The sequence below is a fragment of the Mastigoproctus giganteus genome, unplaced genomic scaffold (assembly GCF_048544385.1).
Source record: "Mastigoproctus giganteus isolate SK-2022 unplaced genomic scaffold, ASM4854438v1 scaffold_15, whole genome shotgun sequence".
NCBI classification, from domain to species: domain Eukaryota; kingdom Metazoa; phylum Arthropoda; class Arachnida; order Uropygi; family Thelyphonidae; genus Mastigoproctus; species Mastigoproctus giganteus.
This window is the reverse complement of record NW_028328292.1, coordinates 2,664,049-2,680,439: the sequence shown is the minus strand read 5'-3', so window position 1 is coordinate 2,680,439 and position 16,391 is coordinate 2,664,049. Positions and strand designations below refer to the sequence as shown.

The following is a 16,391-nucleotide window of genomic DNA, read 5'->3' as shown; positions in this document are numbered from 1 at the left end:
TTTATTTACTATACTTCTAGCATTGGTATACATGCACCTATTCCTATCCTTAGTTACCATAATACAGCCAATGTATTTATTTGTTTCATGATGACTGCCATCAGTCCCTGAAACCCCCGGGTTTTTTTTTTTTTTTTTTTTTAAGGAGCATTAGCAACTAAGGCCATATTGCTCTGGGATATGCGGTGGTCATTCCCTGACCTTTCCGCATCCTCCGTATTTGGTGGTGACTGGCTCGAACCCCGGTCTAATCAAGCAGCATGTGCTAAGCACTGCTGCTCCTTCCCACCTGGCTACGGAGGTACCAAACCCCCAGTACCTTGCCCTCCAGGCCTCTGCTCATTCTAATAGAAGTAGTGCAAGAATTGCCTTCACCTCTGCTTGCGGCTACTTTTAACCTTTTCGTCCGTGAATCCCCACAAGCTAGCAGTTTTCAGAAGCATCTAACGCTGCCTTGATTGCATCAGTTAACACTCTTGCACCAGCTTCTATATAAGTGTATCCCATTTGTGTAGAAGCAATCCCTCCTGTTTCTTATTTAATCATTTTGAAATTACTAAATTTAAAAATGCACTATCCTCTTTTTTATATAAAGAGTGCTTTTGTGGACTGCCTTAAGGCATGAAGTGAGAGGAAGAGCAAAGTTTGGCTTTGCTTCATTCAAGTATTTATTGCTCTTTGGAAATAAATTTGAAAAGACAGGAAGTATGCATAATGCTAGAACTGATAGATAAATGACCCCTGAAAATACAACTAAGGGAATAATATAAACTGCTCAAGAAATTGTTTTGACATTTGCAGCGTTTGATATCCTTGACACATAAATATTTTAATGAGACATTTAAAAATCAATGACACACACACACACGTGTGTGTGTGTGTATATAAAAAAAAGATCAAATGTGTTCTGTCTAACTTGAAATGACGTGGACAGGATGGGTTTTACTGAAACTTTAATTTTTGGTGAAAATCCCGGACTGGCTACACATGTATTGTGGATATATGTGTCTCCCCCCAACCCTCTCTCTACCTTTGTGCTACTCTTAAACCTGTGACTCATTTTGGGCTACTCTTGCTTTTATTAAAATTCCTCTCCATGATGAAAAGGTTATTGTATGGTATGACATTGTCTTAGTTCTTGATTGGTCCATATTTCATTGAGGAAGGAATTGAGACTTTTTCAAATAATAAATAGTTCTGCTAAATAACTGGGGCAAGGTATGCTATGATTTTGCTGGGGGCCATTTTTTTCCAGATTTCATGAAGGTGTCCTACAGAATCATATTCCAACAAGATTATATCATTTTAGTGTATCTAGTCTTCTAAAGAATACTCTCCTGGTAATTCTGAGGACAGAATTAGTGCTTGAAGTTAGACAGAATTGAAAATTAATGGTCATATCGACAAAAACCATTTAACATTTAATTTCCACAGTTCTTGGTTATGGGACTTAAAATCCAGCCTTTGAATTTATTAGAAAACATGGAGTTAGATTTTTATTAATAATTTTTTTTTTATTAGAGATTTTTATTACTAATCCAGAGCACTTCAATAATTTGAAGTAATTTTGTTTCTTGACTAGCCTTAATTGAAAATTAATGGTCATATGAAATACTTGAATTGAAGCTACAGATACTTGCCACAAACTAGTTTTGTTATTTTATTTCCTTAAAGTAATAAAAATACCATTCATAAATGGAAGGTTGTTTCATGTGTGCCTGTATTTCAGAGCCTAAAGAAAGCTAGGTTATGATATTCCTTTCTTGAATCTGGCCACACATCACACCTTTGATAATAACAGTTATCCTTGCCATTGTTGTGAATGGTTTATTGTGATTTAACTTTTTTTAAATTTGTAATAATTATAATATGGTTTTAAGCAAGTCTCTGTATAACACTGCTCTAGTTTTCTAAATGTTTAAGGTAATTAATTGCATTTTGCAGGAAAATGGCAAAGACACCTGCAATTGGTATTGACTTGGGAACAACATATTCTTGTGTTGGAGTGTTTCAGCATGGAAAAGTAGAAATAATTGCAAATGATCAGGGGAACCGCACAACTCCCAGTTATGTTGCTTTTACAGATACAGAGAGGTTAATTGGGGATGCGGCTAAAAATCAAGTGGCCATGAATCCTAATAATACAGTTTTTGGTAAGTTTTTGTTAAATTACTTTTAATGAATAAGAGTAAATTTTCTATAATATAATTTTCTATAACATAACTTTTTTTTTTTTTAAATGTCAAATGCTAATATCTTAATCAAATAAGATTTAAGATTAGTTAATTTAAAATTTGTTTTAACAGATGCAAAACGCCTAATTGGACGTAGATTTGATGATCCTTCAGTTCAGTCAGACATGAAACATTGGCCATTTAATGTCATTAGTGATGGTGGCAAACCAAAAATTCAGGTAGACTACAAAGGAGAAACAAAGACTTTCTTCCCAGAGGAAATATCTTCAATGGTGCTAACAAAAATGAAGGAAATTGCTGAAGCTTACCTTGGTAAATCTGTAACTAATGCAGTAGTAACAGTTCCAGCATACTTCAATGACTCCCAGAGACAAGCCACTAAAGATGCTGGAACTATTGCTGGATTAAATGTACTTCGAATTATCAATGAACCTACTGCTGCAGCAATTGCATATGGCTTAGATAAAAAGGTAAGAAAAATTTATTTTGCATAGATAAATTGTGTTCAATGTTTATGGGATTTTGTTAATACCATGTGGTTTAAAAATAACCTATTGACATTTTTTGCCCTTAAGTTATCTTCTGACATCTTCCTAATTCTTAAGCCAGTTTACCTCTTCAGTTAAACATTTGCTTTGGCTTTTAGTAGTTCTGACTATGTTCATTCTTATTAATACACTACATGTGTGGTGCCTCCTTGGGCAGGAGGCAGTGCCGTAGCACACGCTTCTTGATTATACTTGATTGTACTTGATTGCTTCTTGATTGTACTTGTTAACAGGAGAGATTGCTTCTACAGGGATGGGATACACTTAAATAGAAAGGGTGCAAGAATTTTTGCTGATGCTGTCGAGGCAGTGTTAGGTGGGTCGGAAAACTGCTAGTTGGGGGGGGATACAAGGACTAATAGATTAACAGTAGCCAGTGGCAGAGGTGGAAGTGATTCTTGCACTGCTTCTATTGAAATGAGCAGAAGTCTGAAAAACAGGATGCAGGATATTTCAGAGACTGCTGGTAGTCATTGCAGTACAAGTAAACACATGGGTTGTGTTAGGGTAGCTAAGAATAGAAACAGGTGCATGTATACCTGCGTGTACACCAATGCTAGGAGTTTGGTAAATAAATTTGATGAATTTGAGGTATTGCTCAAAACATCAAAGGCAGATATTGTTGGGATATCAGAGACGTGGTGTCACACAGATATAAGTAATGCGGAACTGGAATTTGGGGAATACAATGTATATAGAAAGGATAGACAGGACAGGAGGGGAGGAGGGGTCATGCTATTAATTAAGAAACACAAAGTCCAAGGAAGTGAAGCCAGTCGACATCGATGGGCAGCGTAGAGTCAGTTTGGTGTGACATAAGCATAGGGAAATCAAAATTGAGAGTAGGAGTGTGCTATAGGCCTAATGACTCTGATGAGTATAATAAGATATTGTACAGGGAAATAGAGTGGGCCAGTAAATCAGAGAGTCTTATAATGGGGGACTTTAATTTCCCAGATATTGACTGGAATTTGTGGGTTGGTCACTCGCACACTAGCAAGGCTTTTGTGGATTTATTGGATGATTGTTTTCTACATCAGCATGTTCGTGAGGCAACAAGAGGGAGCAATACTCTTGATCTGATTATCAGTAGTGATTCTTCATGCATTAAGAACTTGCAGATAAATGAACCACTAGGTGGCAGTGATCAGTGTATTGAAGTGGGATTTACTCAAGGAGGTAACTACCATCAGAGGTAAAGGGAAGGGTTTTTGTTTTCATACAGGCGACTATGATGGTCTGAGACAGTATTTAAATTCTATACAGTGGGACCAACTGATGATGTTACCAACAGCAAACTCAAAATGGGAAGCATTCAAGGAACTAATCTTGGAGGCTACCAGGCTTTACATAACAACTAAGAAATATTGTTCAAGGTTTAGGCCTAAATGGTTGTCAGATGAACTAATGAGACATGTGGCAGAGAAGAAAAATGCATGGGATACATACAAATTAATGGGTGACATGGAAGCCTATGATAGATATAAGTTGGTCTATAACAAAGTCACAAAGGAGATTAGGCAGGCAAAGGCAGACTATGAAAAATCCTTGGCAAAGGATGCAAAGAAAAACAGAAAAGAGTTCTTTACATACTTGAACTCGAAAAGGAAAGGGATGAATCAGATTGGTCCACTGGATATTGATGGTTCAACAGTTGAGGATCCTGCTCAGGTGGCTAAAAATCTAAACGAGTATTTTGCATCTACATTCACGCATGAGGAGTTATTCAGGAAGGAGAATGATGTAGGTAAAGTAAACATTGGCAGTGAGCTGGATGATTTTGTAATAACTGAGAGGAAAGTGGAGGAGAGATTGTTGAGGATAAACATAAAAAAGGCACCTGGGGTGGATGGGATCTATCCAGTTATATTAAAGGAGGCAGCAAAGGAAGTAAGCAAACCCTTAGCCATAATTATGAGAGCTTCCTTGGACTCAGGGGAGGTACCTATAGACTGGAGTTGTGCAAATGTGACCCCAATTCACAAAGGAGGTTCAAAGGCTGACACAAGTAATTATAGACCTGTTAGTTTAACTTCTGTTCCAGGTAAATTAATGGAGGCACTGGTTAAAGAAGCACTGCAGGATCATCTAGACAAGAATTCAGTTATAGCTCAGACGCAGCATGGTTTTGTTAAGGGCAGGTCTTGCCTGACCAATTTGATTGGATACTATGATGTAGTCACAAAAGAACTGGATGCAGGGAATAACTTTGATATTATATATTTGGATCTTAGAAAGGCTTTTGATGCTGTTGCACATGGAAGACTGCTGCACAAATTGGAGCAGTGTGGCATTGGAGGCAAATTGCTGCTATGGATAAGGGGATGGTTGAGTGGCAGAAGACAGAGAGTGGTAATCAATGGACACTGCTCAACGTGGACTAATGTTATTAGTGGAGTTCCTCAAGGTTCAGTGTTGGGTCCGTTGTTGTTTTCGGTGTTTATGAATGATATTGATGATGGGATATCAAGTTTAATGTCCAAGTTTGCAGATGATACAAAGGTTGGCAGGGTCGTTAAGGACAATACTGATGCTATGCTGCTGCAACAGGATCTGGACAGGTTGAACAGATGGGCTGAGAGGTGGCAAATGAGGTTTAACATCGACAAATGTAAAGTGCTGCATATGGGAAACAGTAACCCCAGAGCAACGTATCAACTCTGCGGTACTACACTGACAGTGGTGGAGAATGAAAAGGACCTGGGGGTAATTGTGCAGGCAGATATGAAGTTCTCTCAGCAGTGCAGACGAGCTGCAAGAGTAGCTCATGGTGTCTTGTCAATGATATACAGGAATTTTTCTAGCAGGGATAAGGAGGTGATTATTCCCTTGTATAAGGCAATGGTAAGGCCACATCTTGAGTACTGTATACAGGTCTGGAGGCCTCATTTCAAGAAGGATGTAGAGCTGCTGGAACGGGTACAGAGAAGGGCAACAAGATTAGTAAATGGAACAAAGGGTTGCTCTTACGAAGAAAGGCTTAAGTTTTGCAAATTACAGAGTCTGGAGACTAGGCACCGGCGAGGTGATCTGATAGAGGTGTATAAGGCTTTGAATGGTTTGAGCATGCTCAATGCCAATGGGATTCTTCATCTTTCTCAGAATAATCACCTCAGAGGGCATAAATTCAAATTGAGGTAGGACGGATGTCGGATAGATGTGCGGAAATTTGCCTTTGGCCAGCGGGTGGTTGGTTGGTGGAACCGACTTCCATCACTGGTTGTTGAAGTTGATAGCCTAAACAAATTTAAAGCTCAACTGGACAGGTATTTCGAACAAACGGAGGGGTGAAATGGGAGTGGGTTTTTTTTTTGTTTTTTTGGCTGATGCTGAATAAGCTTGCTTTCTTGCATCATGTGCCTCTGCTAATGCTATTAGACTGAAGTTTGAGCCCGTGCCCACCAAATACGGAGGATGCGGAAAGGTCAGGGAATGATCACTGCCTATCCCCTGAGCAATATGGCCTTAGTTGCTAATGCTCCTAAAAACCAAATAACACTACATATGTACATGGGGAGAAGAAGATAAATTCTACAGACGTAATAAATGAAATGCCATGTTATCACTATACTTGCCAATAAAGACTGTTAGAATAATCAAGTTGTAATCCTGATAGTGTGTTAATTCACCATTAAGTGAATTTTTCAAAGATGTTGCACACTAGTCAGTTTGTCAACATTAACTATTTAGATGTCTTGAGGGAGAGGGAAGAACAATCCCAGTGTGTTTTCCTCCCCTTTACATGTTTCCTAACTTAATGGTCTATTCCAGGAAAGAATTTTTCTCTCATTACAAAGAAATGAGTTTCAGAAATTAGAACAGATTTTGAAAACAAGTCTTACTAAGATCAGAGGGTAAGATTAATAGTAACTTCCATACAGATTTTTAGAATACATGTTCCCTGTGTGTTTGTGTAGTTTTAAAACTACACAAACCAAAAAAGCCATTAAGACCAATAGTTAACTTCAAAAATACTTCAAAAAAAAATTGGCAGCCATTGTCAGGATGGAGGCTTCCTCAACAGTCATGTTGAGGGAATGGACCATAATCTGCCATGTTGGTCCTTTGTGGGTTGGTAGATTGACTGTATTTAGCAGTTAGAGGCTTGAACCCTGGTCTTCTCAAATAATGCATGTGCTGTTGCACTTCTGCTCCTGACCATTTGGCTAAATTTGTCAATCAACACCTCAATAGCTAGGTCACGAAATATAAGGAAACCTTTTCTATTATTTCCTAACCTACCATTTAAGGTCAGGTTACGAAAAATAAAGAAACCTTTTCCTTTTTTTTGTAACCAAACCTAAACCAACAGTATAGTAAATACACACATGAACTCCAAAAAAATCGGCTTTTAATATTGAGAAAAAACAATGAAGAACATAAAAATGAACAGAACAAAAATTTTTTTTATTAATTTAGTTTTCATCAAAAAATCAACCAGCGTTTTATTTTCCTTACAAATTTCTTCCATCTTTAAAAGATTCATTGCTACTATTACTTTTTTACTGTTCATCACAAAACTATTATGCACTGTTCTTTACTCCTAAATACACATTATAATGCCAACCAATGACTACACAGTAGCCTGTCTGTCTGTCTTGCCCACCACCAATCATTTCATTGTTTGCCACGCCTACCTGTCAATCAATATATCCTTCTCAATTTTGGCTCCAGACCAATAACACGTACCATCTGTTTACTGAGCGAGCAGTGCTAGGGTCCGGTGTCGGGAAACTAATTTTCCGCGTAAGTTATCAGTTTCTCGTGTTGGCTTTCTTTACCTTAGCTGATTTTTGATGTTAGAAATATATTTTCTTTCAAACAAAAATCTAACGTGGAACAATTATTTTGTGATTTGTACTAATGGTGCAGATGCATTAACAGGATAAAAGTTTAAAAGGCAAAGTAAAGGAAATTGCTCCAAATATAGTTTTTAATCATTGCATTGTACATAGAGAAGCATTAATAGTAAAGGAAATGGAAACTGATTTCAAAACTCAAGTTTTGAAAGATGCAGTAAGTGTGATCTACTTTATTAAAAAGTAGAATCTTAAATAACACTTTTCATTATGCTTTGTAATGAAATGGGATGAAATGCTTCTTTTATATATGAAAGTGAGGTGGTTATCCAATGGTAAAGTGTTGCAACATCTCTTTGACCTCAAACAATAAGTTTTATTGGATAAAAATCAGAACTTTGCTCAATTGTTTACAAATCAAAAATGGCTTGGAAAACTTAGTTCCCTTGTTGATATATTTGAAAAACTATTTAAGTCTTCAGGGACACACACACTTGCTCACTCACTCTTATTTAATTCAATAGATATAGCATAAAATGGAGGTGAATATCTGCAACCTACAAATGACCCTATCAGCTTCTATTATATATATGTTAATACTTGTTGATAAAATAGAAGCTTTATCTTTGGAAAACTGAATTTGAGTGTAATGTGACTGAAATGCTCCTATGCTTTTCTGATTTTGTTAATAGCAATAATATTGATTTTACAATTTAGGAATATCATTACCACCCACCTAACAGTGCTAATTAAGAATTTTTCCAAACGATTTAATGTATCTCCAAAAAAATGTTGCATTGGATTCGTGATCCAATATCCTTTTGATATTTCTTTAAATATCTCGTGATCCTTTTAATATTTCTTTATGCCCCGAAATTACCATTCAGCAAAAGGAAGATCTTACCGACCTGTCATCTGACGAAGCATTACATGCTCATTTAAAGACCTACTTGTGAAAAATTTTGGCTCTTCTCTTCAAGAAGAGTATCAAGAATTATCGAAAATAGCAATACAAAGATTGGTATAAGTTATTCTATTTGTTTTTGTCGATTTATTCAAACATTAAACTTTCTGTATTATAAGTTAGTGTTTTTTTGTAGTTTTTATTTCATGATTTAATTTCTTTAGATTATTATGACTTGGTTTACTATTTAATGGGGTCTATATAGGCAAAAGAAATTAAAGGATGCATTTGTTCTATTTTATGTACATAGTGGGTTTGAAAAGGAAATATTTCATTCCTTCATTTAGAATGAAATGCTGGATGTAACACAAATCGTTAATAAATAATTTCTATGTTTGCTGACTTTTATATTTGCATGAGTTCTTTGCATGCCTTGAGACACTTCTCTGGGGTGTTGGAACAAGTAGGCAGTACATTTTTAGTAAATGGATTTCATCTATGAAGAATCATCACTCCAAGTAACACCAGCATCTAGTTTTGTAGTGTTCTAACATTGATAGAGGCATTTGAATGGGATTCAGAATCTGCATCACTTGAATGGAATTCTGTTTCAGTATCAGGTGACATATTATAAAGAGCTGATTCAATGTCATTAGCTTCAACATGCTGTCCATCCCCATTCCTTTTCAGATCAGATGTTCCAGGCTGTGGAGCCAACACCTTTAGGATAAAATTTAATAGGAAAACACTTTTTACACAAATTTGTCAGTAGACACACTAAGGATGATCTTTTTCACAAATGAAAATTAATTCAGCAAGCATAATATTCAAAAAATTACCTTATCTTCTTGTGGAAAATACCAAACTAGATAAAATAACTTCAGCATAAGTAAAGAACATCTGAAACTGCAAACAAAGTATAAGGCTTTTATATCAGTGTGCTGACATTGCTCAGGTGTTCATTTCATGTACCTTACCTTTTTAAAATGCTCATTCAAAGACCACAAATAAATGTGTACACATCTGTGTTAAGGTAAAATAGTAATAGTATTTGCCATATAGTGCAAGCAAGTCACAACCTTTTGCTGCACTGGCAAAAAAAAAAAGCAGATAAGAAAACTCATTGTGTGCTTCCATCCTCACAGGCAGCCATCCAGTTGACTTTTGATTTATTCAAACTGTCAACCTCAACTAACTGTGAGGGCAACTTTTTCCAGCTGTCAATGACTCGCTGGCTAAAAGAACTTACTACAAACCTCAAGCCCTGTAATTTGAATTTATGACCCCTAGTTCTGGAATCCTTCAGAACAAAGTGTAGAGTGTTTAGTGTCAAACTGCACCAAGGGTTTCCTCCATCTCTGCAAAATCCTTTAGAACAGTGAATTCCACCTTCATTCATTTTACTAATCCCTCTCAGAGCCTTAGAGACCTCAATCAGGTCACCTCTGAGGTGCCTGGTTGCCAAGCTCTGTAGCCCACGTAATCTGAGTTCAGTTGTCCTGCTGAACTCAGGTTATGTGGCCAAGCTCTGTAGCCCACATATACAGTTGTCCTGCTGATCTCACCATTTAAGTTGCCCTTCTTTGGACCCTTTCAAGAATCTGAATGTCTTTTTTTTCTGATGAGGTCTCCATGCTTCAACACAGTATTAGAAATTTGGTGGTCCTACAATTCCCTTATGCAGTGGATTTTGACCTTCATATCCTTACAGGATAGTGTTCAATAAATCAATAGGACACCATGCATTGTAACTCCCAGATCCCTTTCCTCCTCCACTGGTTATAATTCATCCCCACCAAGTGTTTATTTGTGAGTTGATATTCCTGAAGTGTAAGATCTTGCATTTAGTAGCATTAAAACATAACTGCCACCTCTCTGACCATAAGCCATCAGTCTTTAAGTTATCTAAAAATTTTTACGTCATGCCTTCTATCTCTTCATCAATGTAACTTATGAAAATAAAAACCAGCAGTGGTCCAAGAACTGATCCTTGAAGGTCCCCACTCCTGACATTACACATCTGAAGAATATCCATTCATCACAATCCTCTGCCGTTTTTCCCTGCAGTCACTCAGCAGCCCATCTTGTGAATCTTGCCAGTAATCACAACCTGTTCAAGTTTATACAGTAACCTCTCATGAGGGATAGTCAAATTATTTGCTAAAATTCAAATAAGCCATGTCAAAATTATTCCCTAAACAGAGCTCATGGTACATAAATTCCAGTTCATTTGGATGCAAGTTTGCATTTCAGGAGCAAATGTGTTATACAATAATTGCAAGTAATAAATAAATCAGTGGAAAGACAGAAGAATTGTATCACAGTGTTCTTGAAACCAATTGCCTGTTTTTTTTCTGTTAAAAAAACAAACAAAACCCACCTTTTTCATATTTAATAGGAAAACTATAGAACTTTGTTATACTTTTAGTTCACTTAAATAAATAAAAAATATGGCTGAAAAGAAAGATTGCAGAAAATAACTTGTAAAATAAGTTAGTGGAAAGTTTTTATGCAAGACTACATTTTTGTACCAATATAGTTAGAGAAGGATGATATGTGGTTATTTCAATTAAGGTTATTATATTAATACCACTCTATACCACAAAATTAATAATATAGTTTATTAGGCTGTTTGGGTATCTTACTGATACCCATCATCAGACCATGCTGTTGGGGAAACAGAAATAGAAAAGGTTACAAATCTTGAATATTAAAATTACTAGCACTACAATTACCAAATTTTTACATTTATAATTACCAATATTACAGTTAAACTATAAATATTACAATTTGCAAATTATGATTCTAACGTTTTGAATTGCCATTACAATTGAAAACAGGAAATCTAAGGTAAATACCAAGAAATTAAATACTTACCTAATGAATTTAATCACTCACTTATAAATTAACTGCTGGCAGTGCCTGTATACACATTAGGTTTGTGGGTGTGTTGGCAAGAGGAGTCTGTCGGCAGGTAAGAATTTAATCTCTGTATTTACCTTTTTGATTTCATGTTTTCTATTGTAACAGAATTCAAAACTTAATACAGTAGACTCTTGATTTTCCGGGATAGATGGTAAAAAAAAAAACAAAACAAATCCTGGATAATCTATTTCCCGGTTAATCCAAAAATACAGAAGTCCTCGACATACATAATAGTAACGCAAGATGTAACTTCTTACTTCATTGAGTTTTACATTACTTGGGAATGGCTAATAACATATTGCTACTATATTATTATTGAAATCATCACGATACTTGTTAATGTTTGACCATTTTCATACATCCTTATTATTTTATGATCCAAATCGATCACTTTCATTTTCTTGGTAGATTTACTAGTACTGCTGTAATTATTCTCTTAGTTGGCACCATGATAAATGTCAATTTTCTGTAAAGAACTTCACAGGGTTAAGGCAAACTCACTATTAACACCCTGTGCAAGCTCACATTTTACTAAAGCACATTTCTGGAGGTCACTACCATAAACAATTTACACTTTCCGTGTTATTGGGCTTTTCTGTTCATGCATCTAATTATAAATGGGTAGTAAACTATCTTATTGCATTTGTGAAAATACCGATAGCTGGAATTCTGTGGATTTTTTTCGTTATGGTGAAGTGCTGAAGATTGATATGATTGAAGATTTCAGTGTCCCCTTCACTGAAATCTTCAGTCATATAAAAAAACCATAAATAAATTGTAAGAATCTTCTTTCCTATTTTTTTTTTTTTTTTTTTGCTTGTTACTCCGTATCTCACTTGTGCAATTTGTGCGTGCTGTGATCATCGTTATTGATTGCTTATTATTTATTTATTTTATTTTTTTTTTAAATTTTACAATCCTAAAAAAAAAAGAGTGAAAAAAAACATGTAAATCCGTAGTCACGTAAGCCGGGGACTTACTGTATCAAAATGTTCAGCAACCTACATAAAAAAAATGACTATAGATAAAAAAAAAACTTGCATGTCCTTTATTTTTTGCGATGTCGATTTTAAATCTAATAGCTTCCCTTTATTTTTTACAATGTTGCGTATGGTTTGGGCATCAACATTATAATGGTTCATTAAAGATTTAACAGATGCATGTTTTCAAACTTTTGAATAATTTCAAGTCTTTGTTTAACTGAAAGCGCAACACTTTTGCATTTACCCATTTTCACGATTTCTAAACAAAAAAAAAATCTGGCACCCCTGACATAAATAACGGGGGAAAAATTGTCTTTTTGCGGTGCAACGGAACACAAGTTGACGGGACGCACTAAAACAAACTAAACTTTTTTTTTTTTCCCTTTCTAACAGCAGGTGTGAAGACAGTGAGGTTGCAAGATAATAGGTACATTGGGAGATTAAAGTAAAAAAAGTAAAGTGCAGCCATTATCAACCCACTGCAGGAGGGAAGCCTCCTCAACAATTCATGCTGAGGGAAAATGGACCATAATCTGCCACGCTGGTCCAGTGCGGGTTGGCAGATCGACCGTATTCAGCAGTCAGGGGCTTGAACCCCAGTCTACTTAAAGAGCGTGTGCTACTGCACTCCTGCTCCTGCCCAATCGGCTACAGAGGCCGACGTTTTGGGAGATTAATGACTTATAACGCCCATTGTCACTTATTTCAGACTTGTAAAATCTGTTTATACCTATTCTAGTTATTACTTGAATTTTATGATTTTTTTTTTAAATTTGGAGTCTTGAAGTGTCCTGGTAAATTGAGTCTGCTGTACTTTAGAATATTAATTTGCAAATTGTAATAGTGGTAATTATAATTGAAAAAACTTGGTAATTGTATTATTGTTAATTATAACTACAATATTCAAAATTTGTAACGTTTTCTGTTTCCCCCAACAGCATGGTCTGGTGATGGGTATTGGTAAGATAAATGAAAATCACTTTAATATATAGTAATGCAGGCGAAACAGCCTAATGTACTATATTATTAATTTCACATTGTTAAGAGTGTTATTAATATAACAACAACATTTTGTATGTATTTCTTATAGTGTAAGTATTTCTAAGACTTTATTAGAAGGTAAACTGTTCTGATTTGTATATACACTGATTTCTGTGATTTAATAGAAAGGCACTGGACTGATTTATAAGTGACCTGTGGTGCCATTATTTTGAGTGTAACAGGTTTGGATAATGATGATTTGTCTTGTATATTATTTTTTATCCTTTATTCCTCTACAACTTTTTTAAAGAAAGTGCTTCATAATAAGCTTTACCTTCTGATCTGCCCATGATCTGGATCTTCATGGTTAGATCTGTGTCTAGAGACATATCTCATACCTAGCTCGTAGCCTGCATGAAATTGAGTCTTTCATGCCATCTAACCAGTGTAACCTATTAGTTTGGAGTCATACTTCTGCACAACATTTTCTGCTTGAAAAATATCTAGTTTATTGCAAACAAAAACTGTTTGAGTGATTGCCTGTGCAGGGATAGCAGTGAATAATGGTGTGCTTTGCAATATAAAATGGCAAAAAGAAGTGGATTAAATATAGGCAGCAACATAACAATAATTGGCTTTGGTTAGAATTTAAGGAAAATAAGTGTAAGTGTTTTAGGTATTAATTAATAATTTGGATGATTATAGGAACAATCTATATGATTATGAATCTTTTGAGTTATTACTTTCGATACGGGGAAAAAAATGTTAAAAAAAATTGAGGTGCAGATGAATGCCTTGCAGCAACAACCTTCATTTTTAGCAACAGGATGTCCTTGCAAAGACTTCATAATTTAGTCTGTTTTTTTTCTATTTTATTAAAATATAAAATTAGGCAGTGTCTTAGGTATGTCTTAAATTTTACTTCCATCATTCAGTTTGTCTCAAAATGATCTATTGCAAATTTTTATATCTTGCTTTATTTTCTATAGGGAACTGGTGAAAGGAATGTTTTAATTTTTGACTTGGGTGGAGGAACCTTTGATGTTTCTATCCTAACTATTGAAGATGGAATTTTTGAGGTAAAATCTACTGCAGGTGACACTCACCTGGGTGGTGAGGACTTCGACAATCGAATGGTAAATCACTTTGTCCAAGAATTTAAACGAAAGCATAAGAAAGATCTTACTAGTAATAAGCGTGCACTTAGGAGATTAAGAACTGCCTGTGAAAGAGCTAAAAGGACTTTATCTTCCAGTACACAAGCAAGGTGAGCCTTCTTTGAAGGATTTTAAAATATTTATAATACCTTAAAATTTCTTTGGTTAAACTTTAGAATATGGTGCATGCCCGTGGATCTTTTCAACTAGAAATGATAGGCATGTCTACGCTGTGCTAGAAATTATAATTTCATTGGCATTATATAAATTTTATTTTATAATACAAACAATATTGTTTACCCAGTACAGTATGCTTTTAAACATTTTTAAGCTTTCCTAATGTCTTGTCTGAATTTGTTTTGATGTTTAGACATCAAGTGACTTTGAATGATGCTAAAAAATAAAAATTGTTGCAGACTTTGCCCTCTCAGAAAAGTTGAGTCAAAGTTTTTGTTCATAACAATGGCCCTGCTGTCTACATTTGACAGTCAGGAGCATTTCAAAAACTTCTCTAGAAAGAAGCACACAGCTTTTGATTTTCTAAGCTGGCTTAATATTCTCTCATGCATGGTACCACATGGGGCTCTTCTGCTTCGACCTTATGTTCGTTCTTCCTTTACCGTAGGTCTACATCCTCAAATGAGATTTCCAAACCTCTGCAATACTCATAATGATCTGCAGGGCAGCTCACCATGTCAGTGTTCTTTAAATGTTATCCTTACTCCATTTTTATTACTTTTTTTAAAAAAAGCATAGAATATTTAAGTTTAAATGCTCCAATTTTTAAATTTTATAAAATTATTCTCGTACTTAAACTATTAGCAGTTTACAGGCTTTAAGCAAGCCTATACATATGAAGGGGGAAAAAATCTATACACACACACACAGGGTGTCTCAAAAATATTGGTACAAACGTTTAGGGGAGGTAGGTAACATCATCTGAAGGAATGTGAATAGCATAGGAATACATAACCGGAAACATCACCGTAAGTCAGTACACGGCGCTGTTCATCAGTTCGCGAGAGGGAAAATTTTTGGTTTACTCATTCAAGCAGTAGTTGCCGCACGAAGAGCATGCATTGATATACGAACTGTGAGCTGGCAGACATACACCTAGTGTATGGATTAGCAGAGGGCACCCACACGGTGTGGGCAGGTATGGTCAGTGACTGCTTAGTCGGCCCATACCTGTTACCATCCCGCATGAACTCCGCTAAATATCGGATCTTTCTTGAACAAGTTCTACCAGGGTTACTTGGCGATGTTCCAGCAAATGTGAGATGCAACATTTGGTTTCAACATGAGTGGGCGCCTGCCCATTATCGAAGGTGTGTTCATGACCATTTGAACAAGCGTTTTGGGCGTCGATGGATTGGCCTTGGTGGAACCGTCGCCTGGCCCCCACACTCACCTGATTTATCGAGCCTTGATGTCTTTCTGTGGGGGCCCTCAAATGTATCGTGTATGACTCGCCTGTGGAGATGGAAATGGATTTTGTGGCGAGACTCGTCTGCACTGCTGCTACTGTCAAAGAAACTCCAGGTGTGTTCGACAGTGTCTGCCAATCCATGCTGCGTCAGTGTCGCGCATGCATCGCGTCTCATGGTGGAACCTTTTGAGCATCTGTTGTATAACATCATAAAATGCATCCATCTCGTACTCCATTGTTAATGTTATGTCAAATGTTTGCCACTAATTACTGTCTTGTGTCATTTCTGCTTCTTGTGGCTCTGCTACTACTTTCCCGTGACATTTCCGGTTATGGGTTCCTATGCGATTCACATTCCTTTAGATGTTACCTACCTCCCCTAAACGTTTGTACCAATATTTTTGAGACACTCTATATGCAGTGGTACCTCGGTATACATCCTTAATCTGTTCCAGATCCTTGGACTTATA

At 36.1% G+C, this 16,391-nt stretch overlaps 1 protein-coding gene across 1 annotated transcript in view; it reads left to right on the top strand.

Annotated features, from left to right (window-relative positions):
• The window catches only part of LOC150074909 (heat shock cognate 71 kDa protein-like), an 80,059-nt gene that overhangs the window by 27,923 nt on the left and 35,745 nt on the right, over nucleotides 1–16,391 (top strand). Inside the window, exons 2-4 of the mRNA XM_090389354.1 lie at nucleotides 1,945–2,153; nucleotides 2,307–2,665; nucleotides 14,325–14,602. Of these exons, the coding sequence (XP_090245480.1) occupies nucleotides 1,949–2,153; nucleotides 2,307–2,665; nucleotides 14,325–14,602 (842 nt within the window). The 5' untranslated portion in view covers nucleotides 1,945–1,948. The remainder of the gene's footprint in view (nucleotides 1–1,944; nucleotides 2,154–2,306; nucleotides 2,666–14,324; nucleotides 14,603–16,391) is intronic.